An 18348-nucleotide genomic window follows, 5' to 3' on the forward strand; every position below is an offset into this window, starting at 1 on the left:
TTTTGAAGTATCACTAGGACTAATTTGACACAGGAGCCATTTGTTCATTTATAAATTGGTACTAAAACAAAAATATTTGATACTCTTAATTTTAGTTCATTTTTTTATGATTGCACAAAATTTCTTGAAATATATATTACACATTTAAACGTCAAAACTCCATTTTTTTCTCAAATTGCCGTTTCATTCTTTCCAGCATTTATCTTGTTTGATTTGGCAATCTGTATTATTTAAATTTGCTTTATTATCAACAACCTATAAGACACTTGTTTTCAAAATGACAAAAATTTTTTCGTCTAGAGTACCAATATGCTTCAGTCTATGGTTGAACAAACTCCATTGTATTTAATGAGAACTATGGGTTGTTTAAACACTGATAGATAAACACGCTACGGTGAAAGAGCTTTCTCTGTTGCAGCTCCCAAATTATGGAACACTCTCCCTCCCAAAATTCAAAATGCTTCTTCCTTACAGACATTTAAAACTATGTTGAAAACTCACGTGTTCAAATCTTTGTAGTTACCCCATTCTGCAGCTTGTTATTTTCTGTTAATTGTGTTTATTTCTCATGTTTATTTCTGCTTTGTTCTGCTTATTTTGTTTTAACATGTATATTGTTCTTTGTTTTTAGTGCTGTTGCCCTGATTTACTATAGTCTTCACCAGGACACCAGCACCATGCGCTTAGAAACGTAGTATTAAGCGCGGTATACATTTGTATTATTATTGTTAAACGTTATATTGCACTTAAAATGTTCTTGAATGGATTTTCCTGGACCTTAAAACCATGTTAAAGAGTTCTGTAAACAAACAAATTTGCATACAATTAAAAAAAAATCTCCTCATTTGGAAAAATGTATTTACAGTAGGCCTACATAGCTTGAAACAACAACATTGTAATACTATTTCTACATTTCCTAAAACACTGAGAGACAACATTCTACCAATAATAAAAAAAAAAAAATTCTTAGTTCCAGGAGGGTGACCAATAAAACAATAAACTGTTTCAAATTTTATTAAGTACTGACTTTTAAATTAAAATCTTGATATGGTCAGGATTACTCTTCCGTAAAGATTAAGAATGTAAGGCTCCCAACTATAGCAGGCTTACATTTTTCTTTTAAAAATAGGGTTTAGCTTGTAATTAGGATTAGGGATAGGCCAGAGTATGGGTTAGCCTAGCCCTTGTAAAAAAAATAGAAAACTTTATTTTGACCCAAATTTAACACGAGTCACACGGTGTAAGCCTTGCATTATCAGAGTTAAAGAGAAAACATAACCCTATCCATTCAAATTCGACAAAACTTCACCAAACATCAGAGGGTGTGAGTCTTGTTTATTAACAGATAACTGTTAAAGTGTTACCTCAAACCCCTTCCCCAAACCCCAAACAATTCACATCATAATAGCCCCTCCTACATGATAATGACAGTGGAAGGCATGTTTAGTAATCATCATATACACATTTTTGAAAAAAAAAACACATTCAGGGCAAAATTTAGACTCTTTATCTTGTTTTCAGATGACTTGGAACAAAAATGGAATGCATATTCACAAAACGGAAGCTACTTAAGCTACTTAACCTATGCGGATCCAAAATTCCCACTTAAAAAATCCAAGTACAAAAATTCCATCAGGATTCCGGTTGTGAATTATCCCACTGGGATCCCGCAGGGAAATTTCCAGTTCTTCTGAATGACCTACACCGGAAACCTGGTTTTAAAAAAAGGGATCCCGATTTCTTTTTCTATGGGGAAGGCATATGTTTTGTAATCATCCTCCTTTTTTTTTTTTTTTTTTTTTTTTTTTTACTTATTTCAGACCAAGGTTCAGATTCTTAATCTCGTTTTCAGAAAAAAATTGGAATGGATATTATTCAGAAAACTTGTGGCCATATATAAGCTATGCAACACATAGGTGGCAGTATAAATAGTAAACTGAATAAATACAGGGGGCAGTTAGCCAGCACCGCCCACCCCACCGAAGTTCAAGGTTTTGCAAGGATGCTCTCAAATCATTGGCAGTACCAGAAATCTTTGCAGTCTTTGCATTAGCATGAAGCATGAGACAACTTGTAGGAAGAAATTAGCCTCACAGCATCTCCGTTTTGGTGTTGCCTAACCTACTCAGTATGTGCATTCATCATCGTCAGGCGTGTACTCTGCCCCATCGGCGCCCTCTCTTGGCCGGCGACCTTGGAAGTACTTACCATCTTTGTCAAGAGCAGTTGCCTTCAGGAAGGAAGAAAATCATGAATGCGTTTAAGAAACAATTATACTAGCAATTTAGTTGATAGCTTTGATTTCATGTGGTGCTTTACACTTGGCCTCACAGTCTTATTGGCTTATGAGTTTATGTACTACGTAGACTTAAGAGAATAAAGGATGTCCACAGAGTGAATGCAGTACAGAGTTGTGTTTGTGTTGGTTGGGGGAAGGGGGTCGGGCTCCCAGAGCTTTGTGCGGAGTGAATGCATGGCAAGAGATTTGGTGGGCTATCTTTGAGTGGCTTGGGTTGCATCACATTCAGGCAGGTGGCCCCTAATTTAGCTATAGCACAGCCAGCCTTGACATACAGGCTAAGTTGGGCTTCTGAATTAATTTCAAATTTTACTTTTTTTTTTATTGAGGGAAAAAGCTACTCGAAGATAGATACCTGTTGGTCTTTGAACATTAACTGGAAGCAAAGTCTCACTTGACTGTTTGATAGAAAACACAAGATTGTGTTGTTTTTATGGTTGGCTTGGGTCGATGCCTCTTGTTGGGAAGTGGGTTGTGCTATACTTACAGCTATCAGTGCAATTCCAGCAGCTTTGATGGAAGGCTTCGGTTTGATTTTGAAATGTGAATTCAGTTTTCTGGATAAATTGATTGGAACTCGCACTCCGCCATCATCGCTCTAGAAAAAGAAAACATCAGACCAAAAGAATGAATTTTAAAAAAACATAATTAATACACAAATTAAAAACAATCAGAAAGTCTCCTCAAGTAGGCAAACAAATTTTGAAAAATAAACTTAAAGGCTAAAGGGTATACTTTTGGTGATTGTCAAAGACCAGTACCCTCACTTGGTCTATCCCATTATATGCATAAAATAACAAATCTGTGAAGATTTTGCAATTGGTCATAGAAGTTGCAAGAAATAATGAAAGGAAAAAACACCCATGTTGCGTAGAACTGTGTTTTCAGATGCCTGGGAAAGCTAGCTTCATGACTGAAGCTAGTCTTGGTTCAAGACTAAGCTTATTCAAGACTCTCATGTGACAAATCCAGGATAGTCTTAAAGATAGCGGTTCTCGATCGGGGTGATAGTCGTGCATGGTTGATAGCGCCTTGGGGTGATAGCGCGCCCTCTTGTGACAAATCCAGGAGAGTCTTGAACCAAGACTAGACTGAAGCTGAAGCTTTTACCAAAAGTCAATTACCAAAAGTCAATACAAATTTGATTTAGGTTTAGTTAACGTTTGTCCTAAGGCAGCTCAATGGAATTTGTGGCCACTTTTTGTCTACCAAGTGCATGCTGTATGTGAAAAGAAAATTTGTGCACTTTTAGATTTTGCCTTCACAAGTTGTAGGGTAAGAATACTCACAGACACCCATGGGTGATCCATCACTTGTGCAGCAGTGAATCGCTTTTCTACATCCACCTCCAGCATGCAAGAAATTAGATCCTTAGCAACCTCAGAGATGGAGTCCCAGTATGGGGAGATGTACTCAAAGGTTCCAGAGATGACCTGATCGAAGAGTTCCTCTTGGTCATTATTTTCACTGAAAAGTAAACAAATAATTAGTATTTAGTTTTGTAAATAGTTTGATTTGATTTTATGAAAACATCATCTTGACAAGAGCATACACAGATAACATGCTGGTATTCAACGTTGGCAATTGGCCGGGAATTATTGCATCTTGGCATTAGGTAGGAGTTTAAGTTTGCAAAGAATTATTTGCAAATATTGCAACAATTTTTGTTTTAAATCACAAGGGATATGTCCATAATTTTTACAAATTTAAGAACAATGGGTAAGCCCTATTTCTAACATTTTATTTTTAAAAAAGCAAAATATTGAGAAAAAAATTATGAAATTTGTGCAAAATATTTTAAAAATCATAAAAAGCCCTAGTCAAAAATTGTTTCTACAATTATGCTTAAAAAGGTAAAACAAAAAACAACGCCAGGAAGTCCAGCACTTCTATCACATTTAGGCCAAAAAGTAAAAAAATTAATATGTCCAGCAAATTTGTTAATTTTACTTTTGCAAAATACAAACCAAGGGGTCAATCCAGCATTTTTGTCACAACTGTTATGCCTATAAAATACGGAAAGGGGTGATAATTCCAGTGGTGGCATTACCAACAGGAAAATGAGAAAATCAAATTCATGGAATTGTCAAAGTTTACTTTCTGAATGGAGGGAATCCACAGAGTAAGATGTAGGTGATGACTCCAGCTGCCCAAACATCAACCTTCATACCATATCTGGAAAGTAATATAAAATATGTCAGTAATCTTCCTCCTTTAAAGGCACTGGACACTATCGGTAATTACTCAAAACTTGTATTAGCATAAAACCCTACTTGGTAACGAGCAACGGAGAGCTGTTGATAGTATAAAACATTGTGAGAAACGATTCCCTCTGATGTAACGTAGTTTTTGAAAAAGGGGTAATGTCTCACTAAAATAATAAAAAACTTCTGGCCATACAGAAGCCTTTTATTCCTATCTGAAAGCACACTATTTTGTACAAGGGTGGGTTTTTTTCTTTCATCATTTTCTTGCAACTTCAATGACCAATTGAGACCAAATGTTCACAGGTTTGTTATTTTATGGGATAAACCAAGTGAGAATACTGGTCTTTGACAATTACCAAACGTGTCCAGTGCCTTTAAGCAAATGACAATTGGACATAAGTTTTTAAAATGACACAAATTCCGGATTTATTAACACAATTTCGATTCAGACTTCTTGAGAGGTTTTAATGTCTCCAGGGCAGTCATGCTGATTCTTTCCCAGTCACTTGCGGAAAGATTATGGCTAGTATCTGGCTAGACTTGACTCAAGTCCCAATCCCGTGCCATCGCCAGAAAACTATACTCTGCGTTCCTCCAACCTGTTCCATTCTCAGGACCACATTTTGACGGCGAGTTGCACTGCTATACGGATTGTTTGCTAGTAGTGTAGTTGGCGGGGTATGCTAAGAGTCCTCTCACACGAGATAGGGACTTGCTGTGTGAAGGCCACGACCACATCTTCCATGGCAGTGCCATCTTGTTTTTTTTATCCATTCAAATTAAAAGAAAAAAACTGAAGCTGGAAGGCATGGTCTGGTCCTTTTTATACTATAAGAATTACAACTTGTTATGCTAATGGGTATACAGGGAACTTGACAAAATAAATATGTCTCAAGGCCACCCAGGCCAGACACACATGCAGTCAACACTTGTCAACTCATAACTTCGTGATCAGAGACTTTTGTATAATGAGAGTGATAATTTTTTTTTGCCAATGGAAATATGGGGTGCTTGACAAATTAGGTCTATGTCATGTATGTGGACCTAGACAATGTAGTAAACATACCTAAAATAATTATCGATGGAGATTTTGTATAATGAGAATTACCACTTTAGTTTTGCCAATGGGTATTCTGAGTGCTTGACAAATGTGTCTGAAAGATTTAAGACTACGGCAGTCAACCGGCCTACAAGCTCCTTAATAGAGGGTTTGTTGTAATGATAATCATAACTTGTAAATTAGTGCAGGGTGGTTGGTATGGTAATCACATAGGCCTACAAGCTTATTGTTAGAGGTTTTGTATATTGAGAATTTATAACTCAGTGTATGTGCCATTTTGAGGTAAATAGGTTTGGGTAAATTTGTTTGTGTACACCCAAACCAAACAGTACACTCGATCATAGCATGGAGAGGTAGAAATCATGCTCAAAGTGTTCACCAGGGGCCAATTTCATAAAGCAAATACTGCTTGACAAATTCATTTGCTAAGCAGAAATTGAATGGGGCACCATTTTCAACAATGTAAACTGAATGTAAGTTTGGCTGGTAACCTATTTCTGTAAAGCATTCCTAATAATAAATAGCGCACCTTTTCAAAAGGATACAAAGCGCCAATTGTTTTTACTGCAAGGTGAGTGGGAAGAAGATTTTGAAATTATTATACCTACATCCTTAGCACACCATGTAATGGCTTACATCAGCGCATACAGCAGCCACAGCCAGGAACGCGGGGCGACCCCTTGTCTTTTCAATGAGTGCTTGCACTGCACTGGGTTCTTTTTACATGCGTTATACAACACATGGGACCAACGGCTTTACGTCCCATCCGAAGGACGAAGCAATGGTTAAGTGTCTTGCTTATAAGGACACAAGTGTCAAGACTTAGGCTTTATGAAATTGAGCCCTGATCTCAACAAGGCTAATTAACAATGGGTAAGAGAGAGCTTGACAGTGACGAAGGATTTAGATTTATCTAGCCAGGGTTTTCAGTTTCTTGGTAGAGGTTTATACTCTGACATAAAAACTAAACCTACCCTAGGTAGTTGGTATGACACTGTTCTGGAATTGCAACGGTCGTGGGTTCGAATCCCACCCGAGTAAAATGCCTGTGGATTTTTTCACAGAACTTGGGTCAAGTACTGAGTAAACAATGCTAACACACATCAGTGGATATGGGTAAAACCAAAATTATTAAATTAATAAACCTACCCTGTTTCAAGTATAATCTCTGGAGCCACATAAGTTGGTGTCCCGCAAACAGTTCGCAGAGGACCGGTCACCTTTGTCGCCAAACCAAAGTCTCCAAGTTTCAGGGATTTGGTCCCGTCTACGTGCTCACAAACCAGGAGATTCTCAGGCTTGATGTCGCGATGAACGATATTCATGGTATGTAGGTACTTGAGGGCGCTAAACAGGTTGTGAACCATGCAGCTTGCATCACGCTCAGTGTACTTGGTGGCAGAAGTAATTGCATCGAACAAGTCACCACCCTGGATGCAAAAAAATAAAGCCTTGTAAATTAGTAATTAATGGTAAAAAAACATTCGAAACATCCTTGAGGTCACTATTCAACGTTCTGTTAAAGAAGAAAATGCAAGGTCAAAAGTTTCAAAGACCTGAAACACACAAATCAAATGACCCAGAATGCTCAAATTGGGGATTCAAACTAATTCAGAAAATTTGAAGAAAATCAATGAGATCGACCGCAGATGGAGTGATGATTTGAAAAAAAATTAACTTTTAACATTTTGCTCAATGCCTTTAAACATGTTTTCAATCCCAATATTTAAGACATTTGCTCTTTTGAATACCACAATAATTTACACGTCCCTTGAAAAGACCCAATATGCGTAGTGTGGAAAATTTGAACTGTGTTATAAGGCCATTTTGAACCCATGTAGTAGGCTCCACCTTTGTATGCAATGTTTTAAGTCCCGCACCTGTAACTTTCTTCCTTGTCTCCCCATTGGGCTCTTGGCTGCTTCAAGGTTATTTTTCCTGAGAGTCTCTGGCTTCAGCCGTAGAGTCCAAAAGGGATTTCATTTGGCAGTGTACAATTCTAAATCTCCCTCCCCTGTCCTACAAACTAATGTCTGAACCCAGACTCTTACCTTGACCAACTCCATGACAAGGAAAAGCTCATCTTGAGTATCAAAATCTTCAATAAGACGAATGATGTTTGGATGTTGAACCATGCGAAGGATGGACACTTCATTCTCTATCATTTTCTCCTTCAAAAGCAAAAAAACACCATTTGAACTGCAAAATGCTTTTGACAATATGGTAGAGGTATGTGAAGTTAAGTTTAGTGGTACATTAAGAAGTATCAGCTTAAGTTCCTTTGAAAACTTGTATTTTTTATTTGTAAAGCAGTTATCATAAATTAAGTTTACCTTTCAAGTAAGAAGACATTTTCACATAAGTGTTGTCGCTGTCATGCTAAAAGTGACAAACTAGGGACTCTCAATATCCCTGAAAGTGGTTCCTTCGTCAGGGTATAAAACCTGGCAGTGTCTCTGGCCAGTTAAATCAGCCCCATTTTGGAATGTGTATGGACTGTGCATTAGTCTCGCCTTTTGTTCGAGACCTAAGAGATGTTTCCTTCACGCATTAATGCAAAATGCTTGCCAAACCAAAATGATCCTAAAAAAATGTTGAATATGAGCGAGACTTGCACAGGTCTGTATACAGGGCTGAATCGAATATCTGCCCTATATTTGCATCATTGTTACAGCTCTTACAATAGTGACCTCAAATAGACCTATGTAAAAGTTCCAGTTGTGACAAAAATAAGCTTTGAGAAGTCACCCACCTTTGAGCTTGTTTATGGTTTGAATGGTTCTTTGTTGCAGAATTTGTATTTGAAATTTCCAAAGACAACAAGAATAGTGCATGATTTACAACTTAAATGCACAGCAAAGCAGTGCTACAAAATCACTGATGGTGAAAAGTAAAGATGTACTTTATAGTTCTTACCTTTCCGATACATTTCCTCTTGTTGATGATTTTTAGGGCAAATTCCTCCATGTTGATCCTGTGAATTGTTTAGTGAAACTTCCAATTTAATCAAAAGATCAAGTCTTTTCCTTATTACATTTGGTTTCCTGTTTAATTTGTTAATAAATGTCTCAAGGAATGAAATTTAGTTTGACTTAACTTTTCCAGAGATTTCATTATGGTTAAGTGCCTTAATTGCACAAGCACACAAGTGTCATGCCCGGGAATCGACCCCTCACTCCAATGATTCAGTCATAAGAACTTGGGTCACTTATCAGTTTTTTCTTCATGTATGCAAAGCTATGTTTGGAACAAGACCATTTAAATACATGTATGTTGGTACTTGTAGCACACCCTGTAATGGTTTACAACTTAAAGGAACCTGTTGCCTTGGATCGGACGAGTTGGTCTATAAAAAGCTTTTGTAACTGTTTTTTTTATATAAAATGCATGTGGGTGGAAAGATGTTTTTTAAAAGTAGAATACAATGATCCACACAAATTTGCCTCGAAATTGCGTGGTTTTCCTTTTACTGTGCAAACTAACACGGTCGGCCGATTATGCGAGTAAAAAACTTGACTCCCAGAAATGGCCGACCGCGTTAGTCGACGAGGTAAAAGAAAAACCGTGCAATTTCCAGGCATGTTTGTGTGGATCATTGTGTTCTACATTTACAACATCTTTCTACCCATATGCATTTTATAACAAACCGTTACAAACGCTTTTCAAAGACCAACTCGACCGATCCAAGGACATGTTCCTTTAATGCAGACAACCATGGCAAAAACCCTGCGGCAAAAGTGTGCTGGTTTGCAACCCATCCACAGGACGAACCAATAATGGGTTAGCATCTTGCTTAAGGACACAAGTGTTAAGATCGGAACTCGAACCAACACTTTGCAGATCAGAAACACCAGAATTTGAGTCCCGTGTGCTTAAACGCTCCGCCATGACACAACATAATGTACAGGTTTTGAATCTGTATAGTATAAACCCATTTCTGCTAGATATTAGATATTTGTCCACATCTCACAAATTACTGATCTCAACTGCTTTATAAGAAATCAAGCTCAGTGTCATCAGCGCACTATAGAAAGCTATTTCCATTTGGACAAAATTCCACCCGTAAACCACGTTTCATCACCAGGGGTCTATTTTTTTTTTATATTAGACATTCTTTATGGAGCATGTTCAATTTAATCATGTTTTGAATCAATGTAATTTAATCAATGTGTCAAAGAGAATCTAATCTATTCACGGTCTACACCACAGCTCGGTCAATGTTTGATTTTGTTCCGGGAGCGTGTGTGTCACATCTGATGAATGTCTCCGTGGCTTTGTTCCAATTCAAATTTGCCCAGAACTGGTTTCAGGGCGATTCAATGGTATAGGAATGACACAAGAGGCATGTCTGAGTGAATGCAGCCACTATGGTGATATATTCAGTATTTCAATGGATTTCAGGGACTTATTGTCACATGAAGCAGTTTTATAGGCAACTTGAAAGAAACTAACTCAACCAAATGCACATTTCTGCGCCCTGAGCGTCTTTTTAGGTGGATTTCATTATGTAAATACTGTTTATTGCAGGTAGTGGCACAAAAGATGTTTTTAACTCAGCCTCACAGTCCCATGACATTGAAAGGGTGATGTTTTCTTTCCTGAAGATAGCCCAGTATCCATTTTTTTCGACTATGGATGCTAGGAGATTAAAACATCAAAATTGAGAGGTGAATGTGTTTACTTCTCGGAGATTGCCTGTAACTGGTTGCCTGTTAATTGCCTAGTGTGACACAGCCTTTTAACAGTCTGTTTAAAGCAGCTTAGCTCTATTTTGGAGGTTTGCTTGCAAGTCTTTTTATATGATGGCTTCCCCCTAATAGGAACAACCACCTTACAAATGCTGCTCAGCTCACTGCCGTTAAACGTAGAACCAGTTGATATAACAACAGTTGTATCCCCAAATTGACTAGTCTGCTTAATCACAAATCTTAGTGTTTTTATCTGTGGTGTTCTGTTTTCTTAACAATTCTCTGGCTGGCCCAGTGTTTAGTTTTTGTTTTTAGTTTTTAAATTGACTGTTCGTTTTAATGTCTTTTCTCTGCGTCTTTTTGGGGTATTTGTAGTGCCTTTTTGGTAAATTTTTATACCTGCTCCCTTGTGTAATATGAATATGTTTAATGTTAAAGATTTTTTCTCGAATTTTTATAAATTTATAGTAAATAGGGCACTGAATTCGTTAAATTTGAGATTAAAATTGTTCAATGTGACTTTGGAAAGAAAAATGCTCATATCAAAATGGCGAATGAACCAGAAACTGGCACATCAGTAGCCATTACAAAAAAACCTACATACATGTAAATGAGTTTAGCCTTCAAGAAAGACTCTGCTAGGGCCCAAATATCAGGCCATTAACTTTTTTGTTCATAAAGGAATTTAAACCACCAGCCCCACGACTTTTATATCTAGTAATAAGTTGGGACAAGTGAAGATTAAGTTAAAATTGACAGGTGGATAAAGTCTTTCTGCCGTTTAGGAAAAAAGTTAAATGTGTGCTCAGGGAGTCTGCATAATGTACAATGAATCAGTGTTTTGTGACAATCGTCCGGCAATATTTAAGCAGAGTGGAACTAAGTGCAATGTGACAGGCTCAGGTAAGTGGATTTCATTGCAAAAATGCCTGAAGACTGAATGTGGAAATGACGCTGTGCAAAATGTAAAACCCAAACCTCCTAGAAATAACCTCAGAGTAGGAAAAAAATATCCTTGGTCTCTCAAAGTGGTTTGCAAATGGTATGGATTGTGAATGTAATATCTGATTGCTAGCTGCAAGGGACAAGTTGATTTTAATTGTGCAAAAACCTACCATGGCGTGAGGAGGGGTGGAGAGAAGTGGCGGGTACAGACTTTAAGAAACAAAAAATGTGCCCAACGAAGAGAAAAAAAAGAAGCTACGCCAAAATAAAACCATACACAGAAAACACCATGCCACTGCCTTCACATCATGCAAACAGCACAGTTTTATTGGTATATAAAGCAACCAAGTATATGACACAAGTAAGGACCATTGGTGCTGAAATTGAATGCTTACAATACCTGGCCTCAAAGCATTTTGTGTTTCAGCTGGTATATACTGAAATGAAGATATTGTGGCTTTTGAGGCATTTGTTTGAAACCTTTAAAAAAAAAAACATGAGCAAACAACCACTGGATTATATTCTATTTGTGATTTCAGTTTTAAATGCTCCAGGCAATGTTTCCGATGAATAAAGATGATCAAATTTATCAATATGTCTTTGAAGCCAGCCAGTGTTCTTTTCAGAATTCAAATTGTACAGAGTAACAGTAGAAATGGCAACAGTTCATATTAATATAATAATAATAATAACCAGTCTTTGTATAGCACTTTTCACACCCGAAGCGCTTCCAACCATGGTAACATAAATATATACTGAATGCATTAAAGAAGCTTTTGTTTCCACAGAACAGTTCCATACACCTATCTCATACCTCTGACAAGCATGTGGATCAAAATACTTCAAACCCAATTATGAGGGCAGATATGCAAAGAGCAGTTTGCCACAAAGACGGGGAATAATTTGCCAATGGGGGCTCGATGGCCACTAATCCAATCTGGTATTGGATTAATTTTGCCATGGTGGGAATTTGACTTGGGGCGGAGTGCTATGCACATTTTTGTAGGCCAGCCTAAAGGTAAAGTTTCAATGCATGAAGTTGTTCTTAGAACGATGGATGTGGTAGCACCTTTAAATGTTATTAGTTTAAAATTCAGAAATTTATATTCCTTTGAAGAACTGAAAAACATTAAGGATGAGCCCTGGTTCCCAAAGTTCAATAGTTCCCAGGCAAAAAAATGTAAACTGGTCTCTCTGGTTGTTGCACATGAAAATATACAATTTTGTTTAAACGTTTCATTTTGGTCAAGAAGATCTTGAAATTCAACAAAGATTTTAAAAACATTCCCTTGGGAAAATACCTGCAAGGGAATTCAGTGGCAATACTTCGTCACTCTCAAAGTAAATATTTCAACACCGACATAATTATTTTATAAAATCAAAAATAGTAATTTTCTGAAGAAACAACATTTTAAATGTCAAAATTAATTTGGGAAACAGATCTTTTGTTATCTAGCAGTGAGCACTGAATCTACAAATCTTTGTTCAAGTTAATCATTCAATACATCAAAACAGATTCAAACATCTACGTTCCTGCGTTCCCTAAACATACATTGCACTTGACATCCACTGATTTTAGAAATAACTAAAATGTACAAATTATGAAATCTTTTCTGACAATTCATTAGTTGCTGAATACCGTTATATTTACATAGTAACTTCACATGACTGGTCTAATGCTACAATACTGAAAAACCAACAAATGTTTTACACATGACCGAAATCGTTTGTAGAAATTGCTTAATAATAAGATATTTTCCACTCTCATAGTAACCGAATAGGATTAATTAATAAATACTTTTTAAAACTTTCCAAAGTACGATCATTTCAATAAATAAAGTTTTAGAAGAGAAGCTCAAGTAATATTTTACATATTCATGATAATTTCATAGTTTCAACCTGCGCCAAAAAAGCTTAATTTCAAAATTATTTTGTCATTTTCACCAAAACAAGCGCATTATTATAAGTCTTACATTTACTAGATGTTTAAGGTATGAAATATACAAATATTTAATATTGAATATCTTGATTTAAAATAATTTGTTTCTGATAGATGCCTTTTGTCTTTGTTTTCTTTTATAAAAATTAAGTTTTATAATAAATTTTGTGCTCACTGGCTCAAGCGAAAAATGTTGACAAAGCATACAAGCATTAGCTACTTTACTATGCACATTGTATGCTTTGTAGGAAATAACATTACAATGCAATGATTAAAAACACATTGATTTATCCCTGCTTAGCAAAGTTGTTTCCGTGGCATTTTTAAAAAATAACATAGAGGGCCAAATTTCATAAAGCTGTTACGCAAAAAAAAAACTGCTTAGTACAGAAAATACATCTGAGCAGAAAGTGGTTATCACTATCAGCCAAAATACAATGTAATGCTTGCCGTTTGTGGCTGGTTCCCTAGTACATTTTGCTTAGCAGAAAATGTTACTTTAACAGCTTTACACAATAGAAACCTGGGTGTTGACCTTGAAACCTTTTGTTTTGTTTTAATAAAACTTACAGATATAGACTTCTTTGCAAATACGCAGTGCGTATGCGTTAGCCATAGAATGAGGTGCATTGTGGTCTGGTTACCGACAAGCTTGATCACTAACAAGACCAGGGGTGGATTTCACAAAGAGTTAAGACTAGTCTTATCTCGAGTTAGGACGAGTTACTCGTCCTAACTTAGGACTAGCCATCACTTTTATATCTCCAAGGACTACCTAACTGTGAAATTGACCCCAGCATCACAATCAAGGGCCAAGGCACGCGTACCTAGTATTTATGAAGTAGTCTATGGTGGGAGCGGTACCAGTGATTCAGACCGGTAATATAACTTGAGGAGGAGACTACAGGCAAATGCTTACATGTATGTCTACTAGAGAGAGCCTATGGTGTTTATCTTGCAGTAAATTGTCATTTCTCTCTAAAAGCTCTAAGTGCAATCAATATTGTACAAATTTTCACTGAGTAGAGATTGTAATATTTCGAGAAGTGTGGCGCCTGTCTCGCATGGACCTGAACGGCGATCGAGTCAGTCGGGGTATGAGTGGTAAACACTTGTGAAGTGACTTGCAGGGCTTGATCGATGAAGTCATGATGCCGCATTTAGATCGTCAAGACATCAACAGAGTTTTAAAGAGGGGAACACCTTCAATATAAATGTCTGAATGGAACGTTTTGCACATGACTTCATAAGTAGGATGAAGTCACCCTCTATGCCATTGCAAGAGGTCTATTGAAACTTCTGTCACAGTGGTTATCAGAATAGAAGCCAACTCTGAAATTTGCCATAAAGGTACTAGAGTGGATTTCACAAAGGTAGTCCTAACTTAGGACTAGTCCTAGGCAATGCTAAGAGATAGGACCAGTCCTAAGTTAGGATGAGTTACTGGTCCTACTTTAGGACCAGTCCTATCTCTTAGCATTGCTTAGGACTAGTCTTAAGTTAGGACTACCTTTGTGAAATCCACCCCTGAACACGCTTGGTAATTGTCGAAGACGGGTCTTCTTACTTGATGTGTCTCAACATGTATAAATCAACAAATCTGAGAAAATTTGGGACCAATTGGTCATCCAAGTTGCAAGAAAAGAATAAAAGAAAAAAACACCCTTGTTGCACAGTTGTGTGTTCTTTTTAGATGCCTATATATAAAAAGGCTTCAGGCCTGAAGTCTTTTTCAGATTTAATTTTTTTTGTCAGAAATTACCTCTTTCTCAAAAACTACAACTCCAGAGGGAGTCGTTTCTCACAATGTTTTATACTATCAACAGCTCTCCATTGCTTGGTATCAAGTAAGTTTTTATGCTGATATTTATTTTCAATAATTACCAAACATGTCCAGTGCCTTTAACGTGTTCTGCCAAGACTCTGATGATCTCATTTTGGGCTTCATGGATTTCTTTTGTATTGTGAGATTAGTACTTTGAGGTCAAAATTATGAGACACAATCATAAGCCTTTCTGGAACCTAAAGACCATAAAAACACAACGTGCAACACACACGTTGTCTTACAAAGTCATCCACTACGCCATTCAGCTGCAGGAGGGTCAATGACTCATTCTATTCAACCCTTGATATACGACACTTCTCTTATACGACACTCCAAAAAGCTTTACATCCAGCCAGAATGGTGAATGCGAAATAGTCTCAAGCAAGACAAAGTCTCAAAGAACAAAAACTACATGGCAAGTCGATACACACATGGTGTTACTGCAAACCAAATACATATAGAAATAGTCTCGATTTCATTTCCTGAAATTTCTGACTGAAACTTTTGATTTTACTAAACTGATTTGTGATTTGCACTGTATACACAACATTCTAATGTGATTCAAATTCCTGAGCCTGGCATTTTGTGCGAGATGACATGACCGATGGATCATCAAGCGTACCCAGTGACAAGAGGCCAGGGCACAATTGCATAGAGCTGCTTTAAGCACGTACAACAAAATTGTGCTAAGCAGAATATGGTTACCAGCCAAGCTACCATGCCATGTGTACAACTTTTGACTGGTAACCCGCTGATATCTGTTAAGTTGAAAGGTGTTACCAATGTTTTTAATCATGCCCACTCTTCTCCCTGGACTCACTTAATAACAACTACTTACTACTTTTAAAACTTATTCAATGACGAAATATCTTGCTATATAATAAATCATCATAAACAGCATTAATAGGTACTCATAATCTTAACGAAAGATCTACTTTCGTTGCCAAATATTAAACTCTGTTAAATTGCAAAAAAAAAATTGATGATAGAAAATTTGCACACAAGTGGGAAATCAAAATGTAGCATGAAAATAATACACAGCACCAAAAGCATATAAGCAACTTAAACAACAACATAGCAAAACTGCACCAGTGGGCCACAAAAGGCTTACATACACATACATTGTGCTGAAATAATGACAAATTAAATGATACATGAATCATCCATGATTTTTTTTTCCTGGAAGAAATGTTTTGTTTATACGTTGAGAATGCTGAGAGTTTGAATTGCAAATTTGAAAAAAGTATAGAAGGATAACTAAATTTAGGCTTTGACAAATCTTGGCACTCTTACCAGATTGACCAATTTAACACTCGCCTACCCTGTCCACCATTATTTGGGAGACAAATTGTACGCAAAACACAAAGAATTGACTCCAAAATGGTGGAAATGATTGATGCGCATTGCGCAGTGGTGAATTCCACATCATGGCAAGGGGCCAATAGAGCTCTGATACCCTGTATGCAACAGCAGTCACTTTGTACTGATTCTCACTCGACCAAAATGGGGGCCAGACTATTATTCATCCAGTCTCGTTTTGGTTTAATTATGGACTGGATGTCGCATATCAATCACCAGACGTCTGAGTAATATTTGGTAAAATTATCTCATAATATTTAGAAAATGTTGTCAATCTTCAAACATTATCTTTGAAAAAATCTTGACAATTGTCAGAAAAAGCATAGCTGATTTATCTTGAATATTCAGAAAATCTTGACCCAATTTCACAAAGAAAATGTTTGCTCTTCTGAGAAATTTGCTAAGCACTGAAAAACCTTGCTTTGCAAAAACAGGGTGTCAGCCAATACACCATGCAGTGTATGTTGTTGTGGCTGGTCCCTTCTTAATTTGTGCTTAGCAGACACATTTCATAAGCATAATTTCCTGCTTAACAGCTTTATGAAATTGGATCATGGTAATATGAACAATGACATGCAATGGTGAAATCTCTGTAATAAAAGTGATAACTATTTTACATTATGAATACAGTATGAATAGAAGGAAGTATTGGGGCACAGACGTAGAAATATTGCTTGAATTTGTGCAAAACACAACTTGCAGGCAAATTTTGCAGGAATTTTGAGGGATGTTTTTTTTGTCTTGTTTCAAAGCGGCAAATAGATAGGTAGCAGTACTGGTGGAAATGCAAATGAAATTTCACTTTCTAATTGGATTACATCAGGCATGGGGGGAAACACATGTACAGCATGTTTTTCATAAAGCAACACCGATCAATGACGTCTGTAATTGGCTAATCATGCCCAAGCAACAGCCAATCAATGGGCAAGGATTTGTTTTGGCAGATGGTAGAGCTACTAATTTAATGAAGGCAGTGGTGGGGTGATAATGCTGCTAATGATATCGATGATTTGGCAATAACAATCGATAATGCTTGTGTTTTGCTACTTATATTTTAGAATGCAAACAACCAGCTATATAATTTTTCTACTGTATAAATTTTAAAGTTGGGAGGTTTTTTTCATACCATTTTTCACCACAGTAAAATTAAATTTAGTGTATACAATTTTCAGGGCAAGTTTGTATAAAATGCTGATATCGAGAAGGCATACTTTTGGTTATAACGCAGATTTGCGGCACTAAAACAAAAACTCCTTTTGATCGATGAATTGCTGGCTGTTGACAAAACACATTATTGACAAAAGTTTCTGAACCGTTTACTTCCATTCAGTCTTAATCCTTTTTTGGTTTTATACTCCCACTTCGTTTCAATGATAATTTCATCAATAGAATAACTTCACCTGTTCAAACATTCCTTGACCACAGCGAAGTTGCCGTCTCCGATCACGCGTCCTACTTCGTACTTCTGGTAGAGGGCGCCCTCTCTGTCGTACACGCCATTTTCCTCTTGCGGGGAATACTCTGCATCGTGTCCTGGATGGTGGAGAAAAAAGTATCAGCCTTTTAGCCTTCAAGAAAGACTCTGCTAGGGCTGAAACATCAGGCCATTAACTATCTTCTGCCAAAGTATATTAAGTTATAGAACAAACTGACCTGAGACCTAATTCTGATAGCACCATGTAATGCTTTACACGGTGCTGTGGCGCAATTTGCTGCCGATCGGACCAGGAACACCAGGGCGAACCCCTTCTCTTTTCGCTAAGTGCTCTGGGTTCTTTTACATGCGTTACATAACACATGGGACCAACGGCTTACTATCCCATCAGAAGAACGAAGCAATGGTTAATTGTCTTGCTTAAGGACACAGTGTCAAGGCTGGGGATTCGAACCCACACTCTGCTGATCAGAAACACCAGAGTTTGAGTTCGGTGCTCTTAACCGCTCGGCCACGACACTTCCACATATAAAGTGTTTAGAAATTTAATTTTTAAAGTCGCAATTTATAAATACTAGGTCTATATGGCAT

General features: G+C 37.0%; 1 protein-coding gene across 2 annotated transcripts in view; it reads right to left on the minus strand.

Annotated features, from left to right (window-relative positions):
- Nucleotides 1-1769: 1769 nt before the first annotated feature.
- LOC117293969 (serine/threonine-protein kinase DCLK1-like) overlaps nt 1770-18348 on the minus strand; it is a 58837-nt gene continuing 42258 nt past the window's right edge. For both annotated transcript variants that reach the window (XM_033776482.1, XM_033776481.1), the window contains exons 7-14: nt 17723-17855; nt 8483-8540; nt 7618-7737; nt 6716-6996; nt 4397-4474; nt 3589-3766; nt 2787-2897; nt 1770-2230 (exon numbers count right to left, since the gene is read on the minus strand). In XM_033776482.1, the coding sequence (XP_033632373.1) occupies nt 2126-2230; nt 2787-2897; nt 3589-3766; nt 4397-4474; nt 6716-6996; nt 7618-7737; nt 8483-8540; nt 17723-17855 (1064 nt within the window). In that variant the 3' untranslated portion in view covers nt 1770-2125. The remainder of the gene's footprint in view (nt 2231-2786; nt 2898-3588; nt 3767-4396; nt 4475-6715; nt 6997-7617; nt 7738-8482; nt 8541-17722; nt 17856-18348) is intronic.

The sequence above is a fragment of the Asterias rubens genome, chromosome 8, assembly GCF_902459465.1.
Source record: "Asterias rubens chromosome 8, eAstRub1.3, whole genome shotgun sequence".
NCBI lineage: Eukaryota > Metazoa > Echinodermata > Asteroidea > Forcipulatida > Asteriidae > Asterias > Asterias rubens.